Source organism: Xenopus tropicalis, chromosome 4, assembly GCF_000004195.4.
Source record: "Xenopus tropicalis strain Nigerian chromosome 4, UCB_Xtro_10.0, whole genome shotgun sequence".
NCBI classification, from domain to species: domain Eukaryota; kingdom Metazoa; phylum Chordata; class Amphibia; order Anura; family Pipidae; genus Xenopus; species Xenopus tropicalis.
The window spans coordinates 28,145,423-28,172,560 of NC_030680.2; the positions used below are offsets into that span (position 1 = coordinate 28,145,423).

The 27,138-nt window shown below is 36.8% G+C and overlaps 1 protein-coding gene across 1 annotated transcript in view; it reads right to left on the minus strand.

Annotated features, from left to right (window-relative positions):
• LOC100485405 (mucin-2) overlaps positions 1–25,842 on the minus strand; it is an 89,752-nt gene extending 63,910 nt beyond the window's left edge. Inside the window, exons 1-20 of the mRNA XM_031900771.1 lie at positions 25,764–25,842; positions 24,232–24,493; positions 20,621–20,735; positions 20,002–20,092; positions 19,775–19,890; positions 13,090–13,303; positions 11,464–11,589; positions 10,584–10,701; positions 9,759–9,908; positions 9,325–9,424; positions 9,162–9,231; positions 8,537–8,674; positions 7,749–7,913; positions 7,544–7,638; positions 6,109–6,235; positions 4,483–4,738; positions 4,303–4,349; positions 3,080–3,174; positions 1,673–1,824; positions 1,346–1,484 (exon numbers count right to left, since the gene is read on the minus strand). Coding sequence (XP_031756631.1) covers positions 1,346–1,484; positions 1,673–1,824; positions 3,080–3,174; positions 4,303–4,349; positions 4,483–4,738; positions 6,109–6,235; positions 7,544–7,638; positions 7,749–7,913; positions 8,537–8,674; positions 9,162–9,231; positions 9,325–9,424; positions 9,759–9,908; positions 10,584–10,701; positions 11,464–11,589; positions 13,090–13,303; positions 19,775–19,890; positions 20,002–20,092; positions 20,621–20,735; positions 24,232–24,493; positions 25,764–25,842 — 2,655 coding nt within the window. The remainder of the gene's footprint in view (positions 1–1,345; positions 1,485–1,672; positions 1,825–3,079; positions 3,175–4,302; positions 4,350–4,482; positions 4,739–6,108; positions 6,236–7,543; positions 7,639–7,748; positions 7,914–8,536; positions 8,675–9,161; positions 9,232–9,324; positions 9,425–9,758; positions 9,909–10,583; positions 10,702–11,463; positions 11,590–13,089; positions 13,304–19,774; positions 19,891–20,001; positions 20,093–20,620; positions 20,736–24,231; positions 24,494–25,763) is intronic.
• Between the last annotated feature and the right edge of the window lie 1,296 nt (positions 25,843–27,138).

Sequence of the window (27,138 nt, forward strand, 5' to 3'; positions counted from 1 at the left end):
TATTAATGAACATGGAAGTTATATTTAGCATTACAGAGTCTTCCCTTTTCCACTTTTCTAATCATGTAAATTACATGAAGTCCTAACAGAAGCAAAAGTGAACCAACTGCACAGTTCACATTTTTGTTAAAGATTTTAAGATTTCTCTACTTGCATTTTAACTAAACATGGAAGGCATTATGGGGTCAAATAAACATTTTAGAGGAACCTTGTCCCTTTATATTTAATTAAAAATTTCAAGAATTCACTCCTTACATTTCAACTAGAAAATAATTAGATTCTGCCAGACAAGAAATTTATTGTGAAGTCAAGTGTACTTATGACAGTTATAGTGACATTGTTACTCTATAATTCCTCTACCCAGTAAGTTGGAATGTAAAATACAGTATGGCTGTGACTGGCATTTCATTGTGTAAAAATGAAAAAAAAACAAAAAACAAAAACATTTCCATAGTCTACAGTAATGCACCATGCTTTAACCTTTTGAACCTTACAACAGGCTCTGCTGACTATATACAGTAGCTGTTATATTTTGCACTTTATTAGAAGAGCATCAGTGCAGAAGAGTCAACTTTGACCCGTGCCATGCATCCCTCCACTTTAAACTTTACATTCAATTTCAGCTTTTTCAATCAAGCATTCAGCACTGTACCCTTTTGATATGCAATTAAAAAGTCCATTATAGGTATAGGACCCATTATCCAGAATGTTCTGGACCAAGGGTATTCTGGAAAAGGGGGTCTTTCCTTAATTTGGATCTCCATACCTTAAGTCTACTAAAAAATTAATAAACCATTAAACAAACCCAATAGGATTATTTTGCCTCCGATAAGGATTAATTATATCTTAGTTGGAATCAAGTACAAGGTACTGTTTTATTATTACAGAGAAAAGGGAATCATTTAACCATTAAATAAACCCAATAGGGCTGTTCTGCCCCCAATAAGGGGTAATTATATCTTAGTTGGAATCAAGTACAGGTACTGTTTTATTATTACAGAGAAAAGGGAATCATTTAACCATTAAATAAACCCAATAGGACTGTTCTGCCCCCAATAAGGGGTAATTATATCTTAGTTGGGATCAAGTACAGGTACTGTTTTATTATTACAGAGAAAAAGGAAATCAATTTTAAAAATCTGAATTATTTGATTAAAATGGAGTCTGTGGGAGGCAGACTTTCCGTAATTGGGAGCTTTCTGGATAATTGGTTTCCAGATAAGGGATGCTATATCTGGATTTTAATAATACCTATACATTTTATTTAAGATATGTTTAAATGATAAAATTGTTACAAACATTGTATTGGTTAAATATAGTATTTTAGAAACATTCGATTGCTTACCTGAGCAACTACAAATTCACAACTTCCATCAAAGTCATAGAATTTCTTGTCAAATGTAATATAATGGCCGCTCCCATAGATGGTACATGTTCCATAACAAGGTGTTTGTATGCATGACCAAAGCCCACTCTCACATGTGCTGCAGAAAGAGCATTATATTACAAACTAATTCTCTAGTCATTATAATGTGTAATTACTTTTTTTTTAACACACACATTTTACAGACAGACCACCATTTAATTTAATGGGAAAATGGATATGACCATTTTCATTATTATAGCCCATATATGTCTAATCCTGTAAACATAAATGTGAAAATAATCTCACCAGGATTTGCATTCCTCAATAAGCCTAAATCCATGAGGATACACGTTATTATTATAAGAGCAAGGGCAGGATCTCTCTTGAACACAACCGCCATTCCCATCATCAAGCAGCCCCTCTGGGCACACACATCCGGAGATGCAACCTGTACCCACCTATCCAAAGAAGGAAAAATAAGATTAACAATTGAAAGCTGCATAAAGCAAGAATGTGATTTAAATGCTGATTTATGTATGTTTTAACACTATTCCTATGGATATTTACAGATGGAACTATAGCAGAACTACAATTAACTGCTTCTGTTCTCAGAGCACTGATATTGGGGAAGATTTAGCATAAATTAATAAGTGTACTTTCAGAATATGCCTACCCTGTGTCCAGTGGCCAACCAGTCCAACCGCCATTTGGGGGCAACATGTAATGTCATTTGGGCAATAACCCAACTGGTTAATAAGCCACCAGATACAGTCTCAACTGGCTGCTGCACTATCAACAGAGGGTCATTAGAGGGTGCTTAACAATAGTTGCACTAAAACTGTCTGGCCTTGGTTTTACTAGTAATGTATAGAAAAACCAGATATTAGTCCAGGTGATGGAACCTATAAAATCTTAAAGCAGTCCAACTAACCGCTTTGCTCTGCAAAAGTTTTGTCCCTGATGGCAGATGCGCTGCTTAGTCACAGGATACAGGGTAACCATATTCTTTTATTATATTATTATTATATTATAGTTATTCCAGTGTCTGCAAATTAAATCTTTGATCTGCATGTTAACAACTTATAACTATTCTTGTTCTTATTACATTTTAGAGTTTTTGTCGTCTGCAGGGTGGTTGCTATGGTTACTGAGCTCCCTTTTTCATGCTATTTTTTGTGGGGGACGGTGCTTATTGATTTTATTGATTTTTGAGGCCCTTACACCAGGAGGCACCTGACCTTTATGGGAATTTTATACTGGTGGAAGCACTCCATCTTACGTTTTACATATATTCGTGAGCACTTATCAGTTTGTTGTTAATTTTCTTTGGGGGAGGATCACAAAGGATTTTCTGTAATACATATTTTTAATCTTGATGAGTGCAGTAGGCATGTACTGTATATATATATATATATATATATATATATATATATATATATATATATATATATATATATATATATATATATATATATTTATGTGTGTGTGTGTATGTGTCTGTGTGAACTACTTTGGGAGTATTCTTCTCTGCTTGTACAGGCACCCAATATTTATGGGTACCCAGTACCCAGAAGTAAATATGTATAGGAACATCTGCCAGGTAAATATAAACTACATTGACTTAGTATACATTTGTGTATATATTAAATGCCATTTGCTCATATTTTAGCTCTTGCAAATAATGCAATTAAAAAACAAATAATATTAACATACAGGTCCAATATGTAGCGTCCGGCAGCTTCTATGCCATGAAACATAAGATCTCTTTTGCATTTTGCAGTCAAGGAAGACTTTCCCTTTGGCACACGCTGTAAAAAAAAAGACATTGTGTTATATTAGGTTTCCTACATTATATAAAAAAACTTTATAAAAGATTAAAAATATCAGTTAATCTGTGCAGTATTATAATGATGTTATTTTAACAGTATAATGAATTGCAAAGCAAGCTAATTCTTGTTATTTAGCTAAACATGGTCTATGGTATAACATTAAGCAAATATGGGTACAGTGCTTTTAACTGAGGTTCTTGTTGGCTCTATCATAAACAACAACCAAGTATCTGTAGGGACCCATAGAGTTAACAGCCCCTATGGCTTTAACCCCTACACTAGTAAGTTCTACCATTAACAGGCAGATATCTATGTTATCATCTCCCTATTTACATACTTGTACGTTATTGGGCCTTGAATCTGATGACCACTTCCTGCACACTTTATCATGGTAAACAGGGGGTGGAAAATTCCTCTTTGGCCTTCCTCTCTTGATTCAGGTAATTGTGTTCCAGGGAGCCTGGGGCCAACATGGCCCAGAGGTATCAAGGCCTAGAGAAAACCACCATCTCTAGAGAAGTCAGGGAGCATGGACCCCATGAATGAAGATTAGTCAGTGTGCAGGATGTTTTGTAAGAGCACATTCTAGTAGCATGAGACAGTTAAGGTTAGCTAGAAAGAGCAGCTTGTGTGCTCCAACTGGGAGAGGCTCTGCTTCCTCAGCAAAGAGACCACAATACTGACAGGGAATCAGACTGATCCATATCCAATATCTGATCCAGGTCTGCTGTTTGGATCTGGGCCATTTGAGGTGAAAATCCTAGGGACTTCTCTCTACTTCCCCACACTGATCTCCTCAGTGGTGCTACAATGCTTGGCTCTGTACCTGACATTGTGCTGCACTACCTTAGAAGTTATGAGTATTTCCCTGCTGCCATTATTATTATTGGAGTGGAGACGTGTAGTTCAAAAACATCATTCTCCTATTCTCTTCCACATAGTGAAGGCTCATCCTAAGAAAGAGTTCAATGTACCCCATTCTCTAAAACATCTAGCTGGACATTTCTGTTTACAGCCAAAAAGGGGTTACAAATCGTATATTAAATCTATTGGGCAAAAAAATGGAATCACCTAGAGAAAAGAAAAACTGTATGATGTTTTACTTACTTTCATTGATAAAAGATTCACAGCTGAGTTTTCCTTCATGGCAGGAACTGGTGAGGATAAAAAAAAACAGTATTTTGGCACTTAAGACAAAAACATCATGAGGCTTCCTCCTCATGAAAAAGTGCTGCCAAATGCACCCTATCCAGCTACTTGTACATGATCCCCTATTTCTATACGTACCATCGTTCATCTAATTTGTAGAAAACCTCATTTGGCCTCAGATACATTCCTTGGTGGTAGCAAGAACACTGTGATATGGGAACACAACCATCTTTTTCATTGATATACATTCCATCTGGGCAGCCACAGCCATCAATTGGGGTAAATTTACTGTCACATTCTTTTTCTCCAAGTGCCAGGGAGCGGCAAGAAGGCTGGCAAGTAGTGATGTTATACAAGTATATCTGTGAGGCTGGGCAGCTGGGAATTTCTTTATCTAAAAAGGATATTGGAGCATGTTTAGAAAAATAGCAAATACCGTATCTTAATACTAAAAGGTAAAAGATCACAAACTTATATTTATATAATAACTGTATGGGTTACTGTAGTAGTAGACTGTTACATACAGTATACTACTTATTACTGCCATAATATACAGTATGCACCTACAAAATTCTAGCAATGACTTGTATTGTGGGAAAATGTTTTTGAACCTTTTAGAAAAATGATACTCAGATTAAGCAATATAATTTTTAATTTTCCTTATTGATTTGTTTAAAGGATTTTTAAAATAAATATTACAATATGAAATAACATTTATTTTGCAATTCCTAATAATATTTTTCTAACTATTCTAGCAATGTACTGTACTTATTTACACAGTCCACAGTTATAACCTAGCCTAAGCATGTTCACAAGCTCCTTTTCCTCTTCCAGTGGTAGGTGACTATGGTGCAGGACATTATATCATTGGGGTGGGGTTAGCTGAAGGGGGTCATAAACTGTATTTTACATAATGGGATTTTCTTATAGCCTCTGTAGATATCAAGCTATGCTAGCTAAAGCTTCTTCCTTTTTGTCGGCTGTCAAATTCTATTTGGGTCATTTGAATCCAAAATTGCAGTGATCAAAGTGCAATTTCTAGTGCAACTGACATTTTTCCTCACAATGTATCTCTTTTTCCCAGAATCCCAGGTGATGCAATGGGGCAGCACTCAATGAATAATGCATCTGTGTCTGATTTGCAAAAATTAACGCAACTGCACATCTATTTTGTTGCAAATTATTTCTAGCGTTCATCATGTGAGTGACTTCAGAGCCTGATTCTTCAGGTGAAAGTGAGATGCCTATTGCTGCTAGGTGCAGAGGAAATCCCGAAGCTAAAAGCTGGTCAGGAGGTGCTAACTGCAGGGTTCCCATGCAACAATAAGCGCAGCAGTGCTCAGTTCAGAATAGAAGGAATGAAGAACTGTTCAGGGCCAAGCGCGACTATACAGAAGTGCAAGAGTGAATTTTGATGCAAGTATCTTTAATGAATGGGGTTTACCTGTGGGGGAAGGGTGGGAGTGCAACTGCACTTGCAGTCACAAATGACTCCTTTTTCATACAGAGAGACAATTCAGTTTCACATTTTTTTTGGCATTCATTTAGAACTGGAAGGGGGAGCTACTGAAAATGACTATTTTTAAGCAGCTTACTAATTTATATTATATGCAAATCGATATGCATATGCTAAGAAAACAGAAGAAGCAGATTATACTGGTTCATTTGTGCCTGAATTATTGCTCATTGAAGTGAAGCTGAATCACAGTACCCTGCTTTATTACTTCATCTGTAAATATAATGTAAGAGAAAAAAATGTCTTACCACAGATTCCTTTCCTCCAGTCCCACAAGATGATTCCTTTTGCAGCACAGGCCCTGGCATATGAGGACAGTGTTGCGCACATACAGGCTTCACTATGACTACAGCTGCAGGTATCGTACTCACATCTCTATGGGAAGAAAAAAATCTTGAGTTTCTAATAGAGAGACTTCTTTAACAGGCATAAAATTCACAATTTTGAAATTGAATGATATGTGTAATGAAAAAAAGATGTTGTGTGCAAATCAATGGGGGGAAGATAAATTATATATGAGAACATATTGAAAAACAGGCTGTGTGCAATTGAAAAGAATAATGGGTGCTGGAGAAAATGATGGCAAAAGAGATTGTGTGCGAAATGTGGACATTAAAAGAGGCTGTGTCTGAGAAAGGATGATGGAAACAAAAGTGGCAGCCTATGTGAGTGCTGAACAGTCTGTCACTACCTTACTCACATGACTGGAGAAGTGGATTATAGGAAAAGAAGTCTGGCTGCTGAGAGGTTGAGTGAACTTATGAAGAACTTTAGGTACATTTTGCCACATAGGCACATATGTCATAAAAGGGACAAAGCTGACACAGTTGCATAGAAACAAATGGGACAGGTAATACAGTATATGCTTTCTGATGATTGCTTGCTAAGGGTGACTATATCTGTAGCAAACTTTGTACATACTATAAACATAGTTAGTCTGGTGTGGCGAAGCAAACTGGGGAGAAGTTACTGTTTGTAGTCACTCACACATAGATATAGAAAAATAGTAAAATTGCCTTATAGACTATGGTTTTGTTACTTTTTCTTATGCAAATGTATACTTTTAGATTAACATTATGGAGCTTGCTATACTTGCTACACTGTGTTATATTTAGGTTAATATTCCATTACAAGATGGGCCAGGGCGATTACTTAATAAACGAGGGGCTACAGATAAAAAATAATAAATACATTTTTTGGGCAGACCCACAAATCCCTGGATATTGACTCTGGGGCTGGGATGAAGGCTGGTGCATTTTTCACATTGGTGCCACCTGTGATTTCTGTCTTGATGTCCCTCTCACCTCCCACATTTACTTTATTTGCACTTTGAGGTTATAGGGGGCTGCATGGCTAGTGCAGAAAGTGCTACAGCTGGATTTCTGGTTATCCAATTAAAAAAGGCTGTTACTGGGGAGGCATGTTGCTTCTTACATTACATTTTAAAAACTACGGTCAAGAGAAGCTGCAGATTACATTCAGAAATGAACAGAGGTTAAGAAGAATTTATTTTTGTGGTCACAGTGGGGATATTGTGCTACTTAAGACATTTCTGAAATTGGCAAATTTTCTTTATACAACAAAATTATAACAAAAAAGAAAGATACAAAAAGTAATTAAATATGACTGCATAGATAACATTATAATAAGGTACTGACAATATTAAAGTGTTTAAAGAATTACCTTATAATATTCAACTGGGTCAACTGCTAAATGGCATTTCCAAAAAGGGGATTCTGAACCTTTTAGCATAGAGCACCATTTATCTGCGTAGATTTCTACAGGAGATAAATGAAAAGATGTGATGGTGAAGTGGGTGAAGATCTATAAGAAATAGCACATGCCGTATACAGCTCTTGTAAGTTGTATGAACTAATAAGATGCTTACTAGTCTCAATACTGAAGCTGCAAGGATCTATTAACACCTCTACTGAGTCTTGGCAGGTAGATTGTATTTTCCAGGTGTTGGCAAAGGCTGAAGCTGTTGATTCTTCTATACCTGCCGATGTTATGAAGTCATCTCCTTCAATGTGATTAAAGTTACCACAAAGACCTATGAAGAAGAAATTATTATTAATATTGCCAGTTGTCTTTTCTACTCAAATTAACTATATAACATTGTAAAGATACTCTATTTTAGAAAGTTTTGGTTACTATTATTAGCTATGATAGGCAGGCTTCATAAAACGGGACAATTGCAGAAATAACATATGCTACAAGAAAATGAACAATTTCGGTGCAGCCCGTGTGCCTTTATGACTATGTTGTCCAGCTGACCAGAACACACATTATTATTATTATTATTATTATTATTATTATTATTATTATTATTATTATTATTATTATTATTATTATTATTATTATTATTATTATTATTATTATGTTGAGCTTCATGAAATTTTGCCTTTTTACAGTCTAAATCCCTATTTAACTATATTTGTTAAAATTTGTTATGTGACCCTTTTTCAAGGCAAGCAACTTAAAAAAAAAAAAAGTAAATATGATCTGGAAAAGTCTATAGTTATTTCTGGTTCTTTGGAGCTGTGGTGTTTTTAAAACAGAAATGATAAATATTATTTATGGTGAGTTGGGTGAAGTGACAAGTTTCCTGCATATACAATTTGTCTCTAGGTTAGTTAGATACCATTCATTTATGTTTACAATACATAACCTTACCTTCAAATGTATTCTTTTTAGAATTATCCATGTTAATATACAGCTGCATCAGTGGTAGGAGAGAGATTTGGATTTGGAGACCGAATTTTGCCTTGACAAAGATGTTTGATTCCGTGGGCTGTATAACTGAAAAAGTTCCTAGAAGGAAAGCATTTAAAGTATGTTTATAGGAGTTTTTTTTTGTTCCTTTGAATGCAAACATGTATTTTCGTTCTAAAATGATAATTCTATACAGCATTCTATACAGAGTATTTGTGAACATTGAAGGACAAAAAATACTCCTTGCATTCTAGAGTATCCAATTCTTCATAAAATTCTAAACAAATGTACCCATCTACTTTTTCCGGTCAGTTGTAGGTGGTGCAGCACTAAACACATGTCATTTTCATTGCTACCAAAGATTGGTTGGATTCTTTTGGAATAGAAATAGCACCACAAACAAACATTCAAACAAATGCACACCAAACAAAGCCTGGCTTAATTGGTCACAGGTGGCATTTTTTTTACAGAAAGTGACATAAAAAGTCTACTCTGCATTTATATTTGTGCCTTCCTAAAAACACTATAACTTATCTTTATTAATATCTTTATTAATATATAATTCCCAAAATATATTGGTTATTACCTGTAATTTGAGGAAGGCTTATTTTGAGATCATTTAATAAAACAGATCCGTCGGCTCTGATGGACAAGACCTGCATAATTTAAAAAATGTTATATAACATCTTACAAATAACTAAAAATAAATAATGGTATAATATTTCATGAAAGTTCTTCCAATAACATACATTTTGATTGTCATCTGTGTAGAACTGGATGGTTTTCAGACAAGTCTCCCGTGAAAATGCATTGCATGGAGTCAGCTCGGCTACAATAGTGTGAGTCTCACCATTCTTTAATTCAATCTAGAAGTCAAAACAATCATTAAAAGCAGAATCCATAAAATATGTTGTATTTCTAATTCACAATAAACATCTGAATTATGTTCAACAGTTATTACAGTAATATCTACAGTATAGTTTTCCAGCAAAACTAAATACATAAGCATGAAGAAAATAGATTTTTGCCACAGAAACTATGGCTTCAAAATTCTACATTTAAGGTGCAAATTAACGTGTTGCTTTATGTATCCATTAATACCCATTAGTATTACTTGATAAGTACTTCAATACGGATTTACTTCTGAAACATTGTAAAAGATCAGTTGAAATATAGTATTGTATGGTGCCTTGCCTTAGATAGCAAATAGTTACAGTTGCCATGGAACTTGTAAGATTTCCCATCAAATGTTTTGAAATGAGCTCCTCCTTCAATGGAACAAACTTTGGGGCATATTCCATGGGTGCAGGTCCATTTTCCTGCATCACAAGAGCTAAAAAAAAAAGAGGAGAAACAGTTTTGAATTTTATAAAGTGCCTCTGCAATGTTTTATTAAAAAGGAAAAGCATTGAATCCACCCCAGAGGATGACAGTGGGCTACACATCATTTTACTATAACTAAGCACATTCTAGAATGCAAAGAAATGGAATAAAAAGTGGAATGTCTGTCCCTGTGGTACCTGCCACACAAGATTCAACCCTTCCTAGTTTTCTACAGAGTAGAAAAATGCTTATTGAGCACCTTTTCACATATATTTCACATATATCTGTATTAATAATGAAAATTAAATTTCTTTAAGTCTTGCTGAAATAACTGGAATTTGGTAACATATTTTTGCTACAAAAATTATTAATTACTACAATGTACATTGAGAGTGTATTTATCTCTTGGCCTTAGATGGACACGTCTTGAAGCTTTTTCTACAGGCATTATTTGCTTGAAGGAAACTGTTATTCCTCAAAGAAGCTTCAGCCCTTAATAAACAGAGCCCATAATATGAGAAGCAACATGAATACATTTAGGGTTGTAAGTGGAATGGATCAGTCTCTGCCTTTAAGATATATGAAATGAAATGAATGGAAACTTTATTAAATATCTTGTTCATAAATCTACGCATATAAGGGTACTGATAGAAGTTTCTTGATATGAACTATGCAGTAACCTTACCATTGTTCACAATCATTTAAAATCTTTGATCCTGGAGCATAGAGCTGATCTTGATACTTGCAGTAACATTTGCTTGTTGAAATGCAGCCAGCATTATTGTAATCATCCCATACCGTGCCTAATGAGGAAAGCCAAGAGAAGTCAGTTGTCATTTTCTTTGAAATACAGTATTTGCAAACCTATTTTTGGGTGAACATTTGAGGATCTCTTTGCCTCCCAGTAGACACAATTGCTTGTGCCCTTTTACACAGTAACTGTTTTGCAGCCTCTTTTCTGAAGAACTTAATCCCTTTTTGTCACTGCTATTAACAGTCTTCTTGTCTATCCAACTAGTTTATGGCCCTTTTATGTTCACAGATTCTGATACTAGAAACTAGATCTGATCCTTGGGATTCTGACTGTAACAGCATCTACTTATTTTGCCCTTTGGCCTGTAGACAGTCTATGTGTCTTCTGCTGCCTGCTCAGATTTTTGTATGTCTACTTATATTTCTCTTTGGATCTTTATTATTATGCCTGTCTGGTTAGGTGAGGGAAGTCAGATCACTGAAGATAAAAGGAAATCAGTGGGACCTGTTTTCCATGTTTGTAACCCTGACAGCGAAGGACAGATCCTATACTGGTTCCCACCATAACTGTGTATTACTACCATTTACATACTTATACAATTCTCACTTCTGTGTAGCGCATACAAGGGAAATTCATGGCTCCTTTGTAAGCCATCCCCTTAACAATCTAGCACTTGGGAAATGGAAATCTGCAGATGACCTCTTTAATCTAAGAATGTAACATATGAATGAAGGACAGTCAATAACTAAAAGTTTCCTTTTGTTTTTGCTAATAGACATGCTATGTGGTAAAACATTTCCACAAGACTTACCATTAGGACAAAAGCAGCCATCTACATCATGTTCCTCACAAAGGCTTTTTACTTCACGATGAGAACATGAACTTATGCATGGGGAACCACTTTCCTTGTATACCATGTTCCCAGGGCACTGTTTAGCTTCAAATGAAAAAAAAATGTTAATTTCTTGCGCAGAATCATTTTATATATTAAAGATATTGGTTTGTCCCTGAGGACGAGCACAGCCGGTGCTCGAAACATTGACATTTTTTAAAATAAAACACTTTTCTTTTTGAGAAGTTCCTGTGAGTGTGATAATTTTTCTCTTAATAATTTTCTTCCACCTGGGTCAGTTGGCCCTACAGTGAAGGATCTTTTATATACCTCTATCTATCAATTATCTATCTATCTATCACTCCATCTATCTCTCTAATTATCTATCTATCTATGGGCTCTGATATCTGGAAACCCATTACCCAGAAAGTTCAGAATTACGGGAAGGCAATCTCCCATAGACTCCATTATATTAAAAAAAAAAAATCTAATTTTTTTAAAATGATTTTTCTTTTCTCTGTAATAATTAAACAGTACTAAACAGTAATAATAAACTATCCAAGCTATTATATAGTTTATCCTTACTGGAGGCAAAACAGTCCTATTTGGTATAATTCATATTTAAATGATTATTAAGGTAGTTAAGGTAGGACTTAAGGTATGGAGATACAAATTGCGGGAAGACCCCTTGTCAGGAAAATCCAAGGTCAAATATATATATATATATAGAAAAACGGAATAGAACGGCAATCCTGTGAGTGCCGTTCTATTCCGTTTTTCTACATATTGATATTTTGTCCTGGCACCCAGGTATCGTTTTTTGACTTTTGGTGTGCAGCTTATGAACTGTTTATATATATATATATATATAGAGAGAGAGAGAGAGAGAGAGAGAGAGAGAGAGAGCAAAATTGGAAGAATGCCGCACTCACAGGGCTTAGTGTAGAAAATTAGAGTAGTTTATTCAAACAAAAACCTAACGTTTCGGCTGGAACCTCAGCCTTTTTCAGGCGAAAAAGTTAGGTTCCAGCCGAAACGTTAGGTTTTTGTTTGAATAAACAACTCTAATTTTCTACACTAAGCCCTGTGAGTGCGGCATTCTTCCAATTTTGCTCTCTAAACTACAACTCTAATACTGCACCCAGGCGATCTGTGATTCCTTCAGACGTGAGTGCCTGTTGCTTGGACTTCTATATATATATATGTTGCAAGAAGACAGGCACTCACGTATAAGTAGGTCCAAGGGAGCCTGGGTGCAGTCCCAAAATAATAGATGGAGTAGCTGTAGAGAGAGTCCGCACTCACAGGTCTTAAGAAAATATAGAGGTTTTATTCAAATCAACATCTAACGTTTCGGCTGCATCCACAGCCTTTCTCAAGGCTGTGAGAAAGGCTGTGGATGCAGCCGAAACGTTAGATGTTGATTTGAATAAAACCTCTATATTTTCTTAAGACCTGTGAGTGCGGACTCTCTCTACAGCTACTCTATATATATATATATATATATATGTATATATATATAAATTTGTAGAGCTAAGAGCTAGGCTACATACTGTATATAAAAGTTACATGGGACAGTTAGAAGGAATATGAAAAGATGCTTACGACAGAGGTCATCAGTTCTCCAGTTCTGTGGGCTCCTTCCTGCATGAGTGCATTGCCTTGAAAACTCAGTTAATGTATTGCATAGACATGAGACATCGGCACTGCTACAGGAGCACACATCGAGCATGCAGGCCATAACATAATCTGTTACATCAAGAAGATCTTGGCATGATGAAAAGGCACTTTGACTGAGGTAACTTTTGCAAACAGAATACTGGAAAGAAAAAAAATAGTCATTATTAGTCTGCGTTATACATTGTAGAGTACTGATTTTCAGATATAATAATGCTTGTGTTACTATAACATTTATTTAGCATGACTGTGCTTTACTAACATCATTCAATAGAAACTTAGTTTCGTGTTGTTTCACATTAAAGGAACAGTAACATCAAAATATGAAAGCGTATTAAAGTAATTACAATATAATGCACTGTTACCCTGCACTGGTATAACTGGTGTGTTTGCCTCAGAAAGACTATTATAGTTTATATAAGCAAAGCTGCTGTGTAGCCATGGGGGCAGCCATTCGAATGAGAAAAGGCACAGGTTACTTAGCAGATAACAGATAAAATGCCATTGTATTCTGCAGAGTTTATTTGTTATCTGCTATGTAACCTGTGCCTTTTCTCCTTTTTTCCAGCTTGAATGGCTGCCCCCATGGTTACACAGCAGCTTATTTATATAGACTATAGGAGCGTTCTGTAGCAAATACACCAGTTTTACCAGTGCAGGGCAACAGTATATTACATTTTAATTACTTTAAAACACTTTCATATTTTGGTGTTACTGTTCCTTTAAAGTAAGATCGCAGCAAGTTAAAACTGCTTTGTTTTGTTGATGTAAGTGGGTCTAGCTCTTAAGTGTTTGTGGAAGTGAAATTAAATCAGAGCGGACACGTTAAACAAACTTACAACACTTCTGATACTTGTTATTTTAATCTTTGTTTAATCTTCTCTTGATCACTCTCTATGGTAATTGCAAATAAAAGGAGACAAAGTAACTAATCAAAAGGGTGCAGTAAACAGAACAGAGAATAATATATGCCACAACAGTATATATATATATACTTGTTAGCACATATATCTTTATTGATACCATAAGACCCATTTTCACGTCGGCTTAACATGAGCAACTTGCATAAATGATAAATGTTAGTTTTAGGGGTCCCATAAGTCCAGTCTAATGCCTCATAGGTTGTTTCGGCTGTCTCCACAGCTGAAACGTTAGATGCATGTTTGAAATAAAAACTAAGTCCTGCGAGTGCAGCATTTTTCCTTTGCTTATATATATATATATATATATGACGTTTCGGTCTCACACAGAAAGCTTCATCTGGAGTGAAAAACAAACACTGCACTCCCTCCCCCCACATCTATTTAAACACTCTAGAGGAGTTTTTTTTGGCGCCAAAACAAGTCGCTAGGCAACCAGAGGCTGACTCCTACATGTAAACAAATACAGTGAATATGACATATGAAATCACCTAAGTGATTCCAGGTTAAAATCAGGTAATGCCGAGCAGTCCAGGGCAAAAAACAACCAGTGCAACGGCAAAGTAAAAACAAAAGAATGAGAAAAAAGAAAAGGAAAAACAGCAGACTGAAAGAGGCAGAAGGGAACCATTTAGTCACCATCTTTGTATAGATTGTGTCCCCCTCAGGTGGAACAATTTAACCGCTCATGGCACCAAACATCCCCTGTGGTTAGTCCTGTATTGGTGGATGTGCATGTGCACCCAGCATCTGTAAAGAGCCCAAGCTGTGCGCTGTTGCTAGGCACCGCATGCCTAGCAACCACTCGTGTTGCTGGTGGGAAACACCGCCAACCAATGCCCAATCATAGGGAAGAAGAGGCAAGCCTATCCTTCATTAGGCCCAGTGCACCAAAAACTGGCATGTAAAATAGGGCCCAGCCCCTTATTATAGTCAAGGCAACAATTACTGCACAGTTATTGGAGTTAGCTTGGGGCCCAAACTTGGACCACCTTTAGTGTTCCTGGGATGCTCAAACAGAGACTTTGTGTGGTCATACACATCTGGATGCACTCAATGGACCATGTTGCCAGGCTGTACTTAATAGGCCAATTGTTTGCCAATGGGTACAAAGGCACTTGCTTTTGCTGAAACCCCTCTTGCAGGAGAACCAAAATAGGGGCATTACAAAACACTGAGGGATAGGACACAGTAACCAAAATCCCCAAGGGAAAAGGAAATAAAGAAGACAAGTACTAATATAGAAAAAATACCAAGATAAAACAATGATATAGACAACTATAAGTAACAGTTCAAACAAAACAATTCAATGGTAATGTTTCATTAAGTCCACGAGGTGCAACAGTATCAAGTTTGTGAATCCAGTGAGTTTCTCTCTGTAATAGTGCCAGTTTCCTATTGCCTCCTCTAGGCAGGGGTGGTTGAAAATCGATAACCATACATTAAAAGTTGGCAGGGAATGGCCCATGGATAGAAAGTGTCTGGGAACAGGTTGCACAGCCGTGCCTTCCTTCAGAGCCTTACTGATCGCTGATCGGTGATTCCCAATACGGTCTCTTAGCGTGTTAATTGTTTTGCCCACATAATAGAGGCCACAGGGGCACACAATGATATATACTACATAGGAAGAAGTACATATAAGTCTGTGCATAATCTTAAAATGTTTCCCTGTGTGTGGATGGGTAAAGTCAGGTCCAGATAACAAGCATTGCATGTGACACAGCCAGGACAGCGATAGCAACCCAATTTTGTGTGTGAAGTCAGCCAGTTCTGGACTTTCTCACACACAAAGTCAGTTTTAACTAAAATGTCTCTTAAATTTCTGTCACGCTGATAACCTATCATGGGTTTGGGAGCCTGGTGTCGGGATAAAGTCTTGTTCATATTGATCATAGCCCAGTTCCTTGAAATACACTTACATAGATTTTTAGTCATCGGAGAATATGTGTTAGAAAAAATTAAAGACATGGGTGCTTGATCAGAATTGGTTCTCACTTGCAGCAAATCATCCTGTGAAAATTGTGTTGTGCATTATGATTGTTCTTTAAGGACTTTTCTGTCATAACCCCTATCCAGAAATCTCTTGAATGTGTTCTCCAGTTGAATATGTGCAGTTACAGGATCACTATTGTTTCTAATAGTCCAAAGAAACTGTGAGTAAGGGATCCCTTGTATAGTGGAAGAGGGATGGTTACTAGCAGCATGCAGAAGAGTATTACGATCAGTCAGTTTGCAAAAAAGTCTAGTCCCTAATCTGTTTTCTGTAGATCCAGGAAGTCAATACTCTGTGGGTCAAACCTAAGTGTTAGTCTGATGAGGCTGTCAAGCTGGTTGAGGTAATTATGAAAGGTTGTGAGAGAGTCCACATTGCCTTTCCAAATCAAAAGCAGGTCATCGATATAACATGAATATAATAGCAAATCAGACCTTGCTTTTGGTATCAAATATTCCTGTTCATACATGGCCATAAACAGGTTGGCAAATGAGGGTGCAACCGCACTTCCCATAGCTGTCCCTGACAGTTGGGGAAAGAACCTGTTCTCAAAACAAAAGTAGTTTTTAGTAAGTGCCAATTCCAATAATTCAATCAAAAACAAAAAAAGTGGGTACTGGCTTGTCAGTCCTACTCCCCAGTGCAAGTCTACATGCATGGATTCCCAATTCATGGGGGATATCGGTATATAGACTGCTAACATCCATCGTGGCCAAAGACATTAATGTTAATAACATGTGTGGAGTCCCTTGTATAGGAGGGCATATTGCTCACACGGCTGGAGGAAAGAGTCAATATAGGTGGCAATAGGCTGAAAAGGGGAGCCAACTGCACAGATGATTGGTCATCTGGGGGGGCAGATAATAACTTGTGAACCTTAGGGAGTGTATATATAATCGGGATGCAAGGGAAGTCTGTAGTAAGGTAAAGTAAGGTATTCTGATCAATCCATCCTGCTTGCAGGGCAAGGGCTGATTTGCTATCCAGTTCCTTTTTAAAAGTCTGTGTAGGATCTCTAGGTAAACTATTGCCATCTGCCAATTGTGAGAGGAGTTCCTCCTTGTAGTAGGAGTAGTCAAACAGGACTATGGAACCCCCCTTGTCAGCAGGTCTGATTACCAAATCTTTATCATCAACTAGTGTTTTGATGGGTGACCTCTTCCACTGTAAGGTTAGGGTATGACTTAGTGTGCTTAACTGCAGTCATCATTTATTTGGAACTAAATGTACAAACAGAGGCTGGTGTGTTTTGGGGGATCAAAATTGCTTTTGGGTTTGAACCTGGGTACACAACTGGTATTGGAATCTCTAAAGTGCTCCTTGAGCTTTAGTTTACTTTGGAATTTTTGAATATCCACAAGTATATTGAGAGGGGAGATGATGTGTTTACTAAAATTAAAAATCATGTTTTCTTGCCCCTTGGTGGTTTCCCTTTTGGGTTTACCACCCCCCTCCTCCTCCTCCTGATATTAACTGGCCTGTTATTATCTGACTTGAGCCCCAGGAGCCAACCATACACTCGTCTTTGCTTAAAGTCCTGAGAGACCTTTCTTAGCTTATTCTGTTTGAAATTAGTCAGGTCCAGCTTATGACTATCAACAATTGAATTGAGTTTTTCTACCCAGTCTGTGGATTTGTCAGCCCTAAGGGTCTCTAGGTATTTTACTTGTGTCTTAGATATCTCCACTTTCAATGCTGCCAGGTCCTTTCCCACCTGTTCCACTACCAACAGTATCAAGTCAAATGAGCAACGATTCAGTATCCCACACCACTTGCTGCAAAACTCAGGGTTGTTGCGCCCAATTATGGGGATGTTATTAATTCTGAAACCCCTTTGGATATATATATATATATATATATATATATTCTCCTTCAGAAAGCACTCACGGTATTTGCAAAAAGAAGCAAGTATTTATTTACACAAAAATGTCTACGCGTTTCGATCCATATAGGATCGTCATCAGGACCCCAGGATCTGATGACGATCCTATATGGATCGAAACACGTAGACATTTTTGTGTAAATAAATACTTGCTTCTTTTTGCAAATACCGTGAGTGCTTTCTGAAGGAGAATAGGATTTTTATGGTTAGCACCCGGTTCTAATTCGCCATTTTGGTGAGTGCCGATTTTGGGACTGTATATATATATATATACAAAAATGCTTAGAAGCTGCACACCATACAAGGTGATACTACCTGGGTGCCTGTGCAAAAAGAATTAAACAGGCATAGGAGTGACGGCACACGCAGGATTTTCACACACAGTTGAAAAGTATTGCAAAATAATAATCAGAGGTTTATTTAGACCAACGTTTCAGCTCCACACAGGAACTTTCATCAGGGATACCACACCACAGTGAGAAACAAACAGTTATAAGCCCAAAAAGGGCGCCAATGTTGTTGCTTTGCAACCCACATACACAAAAAAACAAACAAAAACAAAAAAAGAAACTAATAAAGATATAAAGCACAAAACAAAAGTGCTACATATTAGTTATGTGGCCTTCACAGTATAGTATGCCACTATGTAGACAGGGAAATAAAACGGGCATCAAAGGGGTACACTCCCCCGGACAGGTTCATTCCCATACCCAGAACTCCAAAATAAGGTGCCCAAACATGCATGAGGAGGCTGTGCTGCAAATTGTGCAAAGTTTTAAGCCCGATCGGCAACCTTACGTAGCCCATCTGCGCGTCCAGAGTTAGTGTCAGCAGGTAGCGCTACTGCCATGCCATTGCTAGGCAACCGTACAGAGGTGGGCGGGTGCTAAGACCCAAGCATGTCAGCAATGTTAGTGCTAGTCAATAGGGGCATCAGCCCACATCCTGTGCTTGCGTAGCAGCCAGGGGTGTCTGCCGTGCCGGAGAGGGCACAAACCAGGCCCCCTGCTGCTGTCATATCTGGTTGGTAACATCATATGTGTGGCGGGGTTAAGGAGACCCTGCGCTGTGGTAGTATTGCCTGTCACTCTCTCTCATATGTAGGTCCCTGTTAGTAGCTAGCCACAAAGGGTCCTGCCTATTTTAGTAGACACTGCGAGGTAAGTGAGCGAGGGACTCGCCGTCTGTCCCCCGATATTTGGTTAAATTGCACAGATTTGAGTATCCCACACGGGAACTCACAGCAACAAGCCAGAATAATGCAGGTACTCCTGCTATTCAAGGAGAGCTGGTATTTACAGGAAATGGCCACCAGGGGTCATATGTACACCCAACTACAGCCCAATGAGGGAATTGCAACAATATAACCAGGGAGGTCACACATAGTAACCAAAAATAGATCAAAACGCCTGAAGTCTCGGAAACATGAAACATTTGTGTCTCTATGTCATAAAATGAAAAGTCAATGCTTAATAGAAAAGTCAATGTGTCATCCTAGGACTCTATCCGAGATATTTAGCAAAAAGTAGGTGAATAGACTGATGTGTTAAGTGCAAAATACCATTAGAAAAGTAAAGCAACAATATATGCCATAAATCCTGTGGAGGAAAAACATTTAAAACATATATATATATATATATATATATATATATATATATATATATGTGTGTGTATTTACTGTATATATATATACTGTATATATAACCTGCAGGTAGTAATCCTTCTTGTCCTTTAATATATATTAAAAATATTGTTGCATTTACAAATAATTTTTATAACATTATAAATAGTGGCTAAACACATGTACAATACACTTACATAATGCCCACAACTGGAAACATTCATTTGCTGGCTCTCATCTACATTTGTGCAGGTTAAAGTAGGATCATTGATGTTTTGCATATTTCCAAACTGGATAGGGTTGAGTGGCATATCTAAAAGGGAAAAGATCCATAAATAACTGAAAATGCAAAGCTACCTGAAAATATTATGAAATTATTTAGTAAAATATATTCTCTGTGACCTAAACCAGGGTGCAAACTTACCATTCAAAAAGAATTCATTACTGACTGGCATGCCATTGTAGTCCCCACAGAGTCCACACAGTTTGTTTTGATACCTGGAATCCACCTCCAACTGTGTAAGGATAAAAAATACTTTGGTTCAAAAAAATTGTTTCACAGTGTAATTGTTTCTTAAATCTTAAAAATAGAAATTGATGCACAGGTAGAACCCATTTGAGTGCAGGAGTGAAAATATATTTTTCTGCTGGTTCAGAAAATGTCTTTGTAAAATCTTGTCTTGTCTTGTCAAAACCTGAATTATATGTTTTATTCACAAACTAAGCATTTAGAGGAAGACTTATCAATAATTTTCTGATTTTTTTTCCAAGAAATTGGAAAAAACTAAAATATTGACAATTAGAATCTGTTTTTTATAAATATGGTACAAAAACAAGAAACAATTTGTGATTGTGTGAAAAGTGGTGGTTGTATTTAGCACAAAATATATTATTTAAATTTTAGAATATTAAGCTTCTTGCACTCACCGTCACCATGAAAAGTAGATGCAGCCTGTACATATTGGCAACAATGCTCTATTTTATCTAGACCATAGTTAGTACCATAGATAGTACCACAAAGTATTGTGATACAAGATACTCACCAAAACTGAATCTCCTTCGTTCCATGTGAGGGTCAGGCCAATCTTTGTATGCACCTTTGTGTAGCCATCCTTCTTAATTATGAAAACTCCATAGTTAAAGTAAGGGGTCGTAAAACTGAGGAATAATAGAGTCCAATCAATCCAAAATATCTTAAAAAGCGACATTAAGGGGCAGATTTATCAAAAGGTGAGATCTGAGTTTGCCACAGATAAACTCACCAGCTTTCTTTTTATTTCTATAGGATTTTTAGAAGCATAATTATCAATGGAGGAAAGTAAGAGTTTGCCATTTAACAAATACACTTCTGAAAATCCCATAGGAATAAATAGAAAAGGGGGGAGTTCTTCTGTGGTAAACTCTAATCTCACACTTTAAAAAATCTGCTCCTAAGTATTGTTTAAATAGTACCATAAAAAAAATAACTACTGGGCATTGATTTTTCTTTTGAGTAAGATACTTTTGAACTATACTTCCTGGCATCCCAGGTACCCAACTCCAATCATAAATCATCCAATCATGAATCATTATATATACAATAACAGTCTCTGTTTATATAGTGGGTGATAGTGGGAAGTGGAGTTCAGTAGTAAGTAGTTACATAGTTAGTTACATAGTTACATAGGGTTGAAAAAAGACCAGTGTCCATCAAGTTCAACCCATCCAAGTAAACCCAGCACACCTAACCCACACCTACCAATCTATACACTCACATACATAAACTATAAATACAACCACTAGTACTAACTGTAGATATTAGTATCACAATAGCCTTGGATATTCTGATTGATCAAGAACTCATCCAGGCCCCTCTTAAAGGCATTAACAGAATCTGCCATTACCACATCACTAGGAAGGGCATTCCACAACCTCACTGCCCTCACCGTGAAAAACCACCTACGCTGCTTCAAATGGAAGCTCCATTCCTCTAATCTAAAGGGGTGACCTCTGGTGCGTTGATTGTTTTTATGGGAAAAAAGAACATCCCCCAACTGCCTATAATCCCCTCTAATGTACTTGTACAGAGTAATCATGTCCCCTCGCAAGCGCCTCTTTTCCAGAGAAAACAACCTCAACCTCGACAGTCTCACCTCATAGTTTAAATCTTCCATCCCCTTAACCAGTTTAGTTGCACGTCTCTGCACTTTCTCCAGCTTATTAATATCCCTCTTAAGGACTGGAGCCCAAAACTGCACTGCATACTCAAGGTGAGGCCTTACCAGGGACCTATAAAGGGGCAAAATTATGTTCTCATCCCTTGAGTCAATGCCCTTTTTTATACAAGACAGCACTTTATTTGCTTTAGTAGCCACAGAATGACACTGCCTGGCATTAGACAACTTGTTATCAACAAAAACCCCTAGATCCTTCTCCATTAAGGATACCCCCAACACACTACCATTCAGTAGATAGTTTGCGTTTATATTATTTCTACCAAAGTGCATAGCTTTGCACTTATCAACATTGAACCTCATTTTCCAGTTTGCTGCCCAGTTATCTAATTTTGTCAAATCGCTCTGCAAAGCGGCAGCATCCTGCATGGAACTTATAGTTTTGCACAATTTTGTGTCATCAGCAAAAATAGAAACAGTACTGTCTATGCCCACCTCCAGGTCATTAATAAACAAGTTAAAAAGCAAAGGACCAAGGACTGACCCCTGCGGTACTCCACTAACCACACTGGCCCAATTAGAAAATGTTCCATTTACAACCACTCTTTGTACTCTATCCTTCAGCCAGTTTTCTATCCAATTACAAATATTATGTTCTAGGCCAATATTCCTTAATTTGATCATTAACCTTCTGTGAGGTACTGTATCAAACGCTTTAGCAAAGTCCAAGTAGATGACATCAACTGCCATTCCAGCATCAAGGTTCCTACTCACCTCCTCATAAAAGGCGACTAAATTAGTCTGGCAAGATCTGTTACGCATAAAACCATGCTGGCACAAACTAATAGTATTGTGAACTGCAATGTATTCAAGTACCCTATCCCTTATTACCCCTTCCAAAAGTTTTCCTACTACTGATGTCAGACTAACAGGCCTATAGTTTTCAGGCTGAGAACGGGATCCCTTTTTAAATAATGGCACCACATTAGCAATCCGCCAGTCTCTCGGCACCATGCCAGACCTCAATGAATCCTGAAAAATTAAGTGAAGAGGTTTGGCAATCACAGCGCTCAGCTCATTTAATACCCTGGGATGAATCCCATCCGGCCCTGGACCTTTGTTTACCTTTACATGTTCAAGTCTCTTTTGAATTTCCTCCCGAGTGACCCATGCGTCAGTAGCTAAATTACTAGAACTGGGCATATTACAAGGGAAGCCTTCATTATATATTTTTATACTTTTGCACTCAAACAAAATATGAATGTAAGTATCTTTCTCTTTTTCACATCTCCAGCATATATCTATTGTACCATACACTTTATGTAGCAGATTAGGTGGACTGTTCCATTTTCACATAAGTTTGTACCCTGATTCTTGCATCGTTGTTGGTGAAAAGATTCCTATGCTTGCCTTATGTATTTGTTTCCATTCCAGTTTAGTAAATGATCTATTTAAATCTCTTTCCCATTTTACAACATAACTTGGCACCAAATAATTATTCATTATAATTATTTTATGGAAGAATTAAATGATGTGTTGTATCATATCTCATTTATCTACTAAGGCTTCAAACCAGTTTTGGGCTAGTCAGCTGTGTAAGAGGTAACTTAGGTGGTTTATTTTCCCAAATAGGCATTGTTTGCACTATATACACTATCTTTGGGAAGATGAGCATTTTAATTATGGTTATTCTTCCAAACCAGCATACAGTAAACACAGTTGTCTGCTTTTTAAGATCTTGTTCTACTTTATCAAACTGAGTAAAGTAGTAGAATAGAACATCCATGTTTCTAAAACTCATTGTTTTAGTATTGATCTAAGGGCTTTCCATAAGAATATAAACATTTTCCAGGAACGTTGTTTTTCATAAACAAATTTATCAAATGTTGGTCACACAATGATTCTTCCCAAAGATATCTGTATATCAATTCAGTTCATTCCTAGGTGAATAAATTAAACTTTCTACCACCCTAAAAAAATATTTGCATTATTTTTTTTACATTATTCTGACGTAAATAGCTGGCTTGCAATCTGAAAAACATATGGATTCAATATAGAATATTGGTACAATCTGTGATATAGGTACTAGTTATTGCAGATATATGTTATGTGGTGGCTTGATATAAAAGAATAACTCCCAGCATGCACAGGTGACAGGATACCAATACGTGAAGTGGGAGTGCAAATATGTTATGGCAAATATGAGAAAAAAGGTAATTTCATAGATTGTGGATTCACTGCCTTTCCCAATTTTAACACCAGCAGATGAATTTGAACATGACAGCATGTATTAAAACATGTTGTACAGCATTTCACTAATTAAATAAAATGTAGCTTCTGCTCTGCTTTAATATTAAGAGACAACATTGTTTGTATCAAAATTTGATATTTATGAAATAAGATAAGTACAAATTCTATTTTAAAGTCAAACCACTGAATTCACAGATAATTCTATGGATATAAAACAGAAGGCCAAGTATAAAAATGTGCAATTAACTTACATTTCCCCATTCACCATCTTAGAATCTCTCTTCAATTCAATGGTAACATCCTTGATTTGAATAAGGATTTGGTGAATGACTGGGCTACCATCCTCTATGGCACGCTGCATGTGGACAGAAAATTCATGGTAGGAGTCCCCACAGTGCGAAGCCAAATTATAGTTGCAGGTGCCAGGAAACTGATAGATCACTCCATCGAATGTCTTGTAATGGAAGTTGCCCCATGAACTGCAGATAGAGTTAGTGTGGTCGATAGGTCTACCTATAGTATTGAAGATCACAAAAGAAGTTAAGTGTATATTTTTGAATCCTGTAGTTTAAAATTGTATGACAAATGGTTACATAAAACTGTTGAGTATTTTGTGTATAGTGTGATATTTTTATGTGTGTATAGGTTATAAAATTATTTTAGCTCTATTCCATATATATATATATCTTGATAAAGGTCCCGGGTGAGGACCGAAACGTCGATCTAAATAAAATAAGTATCTTCTTTTGATTACATTTTCCTGGTGTGCATCAGCATTTTTTACATATTTACATTGTTTATCTGATTTGCACCCAAGTTGTAATCCCTATAAGTGTGTGCCTCAGCCTTTTTATATATATATATATATATATATATATATATATATATATGCTAAAAGGTTTTAAAGTATTGTCCCAGATCACGTTAGGTTCAGTTCTAGGCCATACATTATCATGCAGTATAAAAATCCCATTCATTAAAGGTACTGCATCAACATGCAATTGCACATGGCACCACTGTCTTCCTTCTGTTCCAAACTGAGTGCAATGGAACCACTGTAGAATCCCTGGAGTTATCACCACCTTAGGGTAATTGTGTCCAAGTGTATTAAGTACAGAAGCAGCTACATCAATTTTACTGCATAGGCCGCATCTCCTCCTGCTAAGGAGCAACTCCCGCTAGTGACCCCCAGGGAAAAAACTGCATAATGACTGCACTGGAAATTTGCATTTTGCATACTGTGGTGCAGAAGTAAATTTCTCCTCTTGTTTCTTGGGCAGTAAATTACAATAAATTGCTCTGCCATGCCAGCCATACATTACATGCCTAATATGCATGGCTATTACAATGTTATTGTAAATATATCAAAAATGTACCCTGTACAGCCCACCTCAAATATGATACCTTGCAAGGCCCATGAAGAAACCCACTTATTGTGCAAAGCCAACCAAAGAAGGAATCAATTTATAATTCAGTACCCCAGGGGAGGTATGCAAAAAGTAAAGGAGTATCCTGCACCACTTATTTGTGGTTATTGTGGCAGTATAGTTGCTGAGATATTTGGGACTCCATTAAACACATTGTGTCAGATTATGTCTGATGACTGGCAGGAAAAAACTTTAAAACCAGTTTTATTGTCATTAGTCACTAAAAAAAAAAAAAAAAAATCAACCCCATTAATGATTAAAAGCAATTTAAAGCAGTTTACTTTCCCAAAGTGAATCTTAAATCTCTATCATAAACATAGGAAGACTAATAAAGTAGAAGAATTACTGCATGTTACCTGAAATAATGTCATAAGCACTTGAGAAGGAAAGCGTCAAAGCCAACCATACCCAGATGCCAGAAGTCTGGTACCCCATGGTTTGCTCCTTGGCCATGCAGTGACAATTTGCTACTCTCATTTCTTGCCTTTTATACAGCTAACCAGGATCTTGTCTGACCTCTTCTTAGGCGGAACATGGAAATATCCATTATTTGCAAATGGGACACTAAAGGTCAAAAATTTAATGTTTTCCATTTATTCGTGTAATCAAAACATGAATAGGTGTGTCCCTAGATGGAACAATTCAGAAGGGACTTTGTTTTACCCCCTTCTATACATTTACATTTAGATTTGTTACTCAGATCAGATGCTGCTGTCTGATCAGAACAGCTACCAGCGATCTTCCTTCAGATAAAAATTATATAGGTACGTAGGAACACTCAGATTTTAAAACTTGAACATGAGATAATATTATAAGATTCCTTCTTGGTGATAGAAAGAAAACATGCCATTGACTAACACAACTTTAAATAAAGACTTTTGGAGCAACACAATGACCTGGGGCACACAGATATTTTCTATTACTGGCACCTACAATCTGGATTCTTATGAAGTTTCTTCTAGCAGTGTAATACACCCTGCTAAACCATAAATTTATAAAAAATAATATTGCTTTTTTATACAAAACTGGTATAATACCAATTACATGGAGATACAACCATTTGGGAATTAAAAGAAATCCATGAAAAGCAATTTAACAATGATCCTGATTGTAATAGAACCATTACAACAATCACTAAAACTTATATTTATAACATATTTATAACACCCCAAAACATTGGGAATGCACATTGAAATACATTAGCACTATTAACTTATGTCAACCCTGATCTTCCTTTATTTAGTATTTATGTTCAAGCGTTCCAGTGCCACTTTAGAGGCTTGCATTAATAAATTTGAATACATTGCAACACTGCAGTCAATTGAAAATCTTGAGATGAGTCTCTTGCTCACTGAGCAGAAGCTAGAGGGGTGAGATACTTGAGGGGAGGAAAATAGCAGCATGATTAGAGGTAGGTAACTGGGTAACTGTTAGAAATTCTGTTGTGAAGAAAAGGAAAAGGGAGGCTGCTCCAGGGTTTGCTCATGCCAACAGATTTGCCAGATTGTGTAAAGAAGATAGCTGTGAACTCTGGACCGGCAGTTCTAGATGTAGCTGATTTCTCTAACAGCCCAGAGACCAGTTTCAAAAGCAAGCTAAAATAGAGATGGAAAGGGGTAGTGCAGTAATGATTAAAAGGAATGCAAAATTATTTTTTAAATATTTAAATAGTAAAAAAATTAAGCAAGAAGGGCAGAACCCTCATTATCACAGGGGGATCATTTGGTTGAG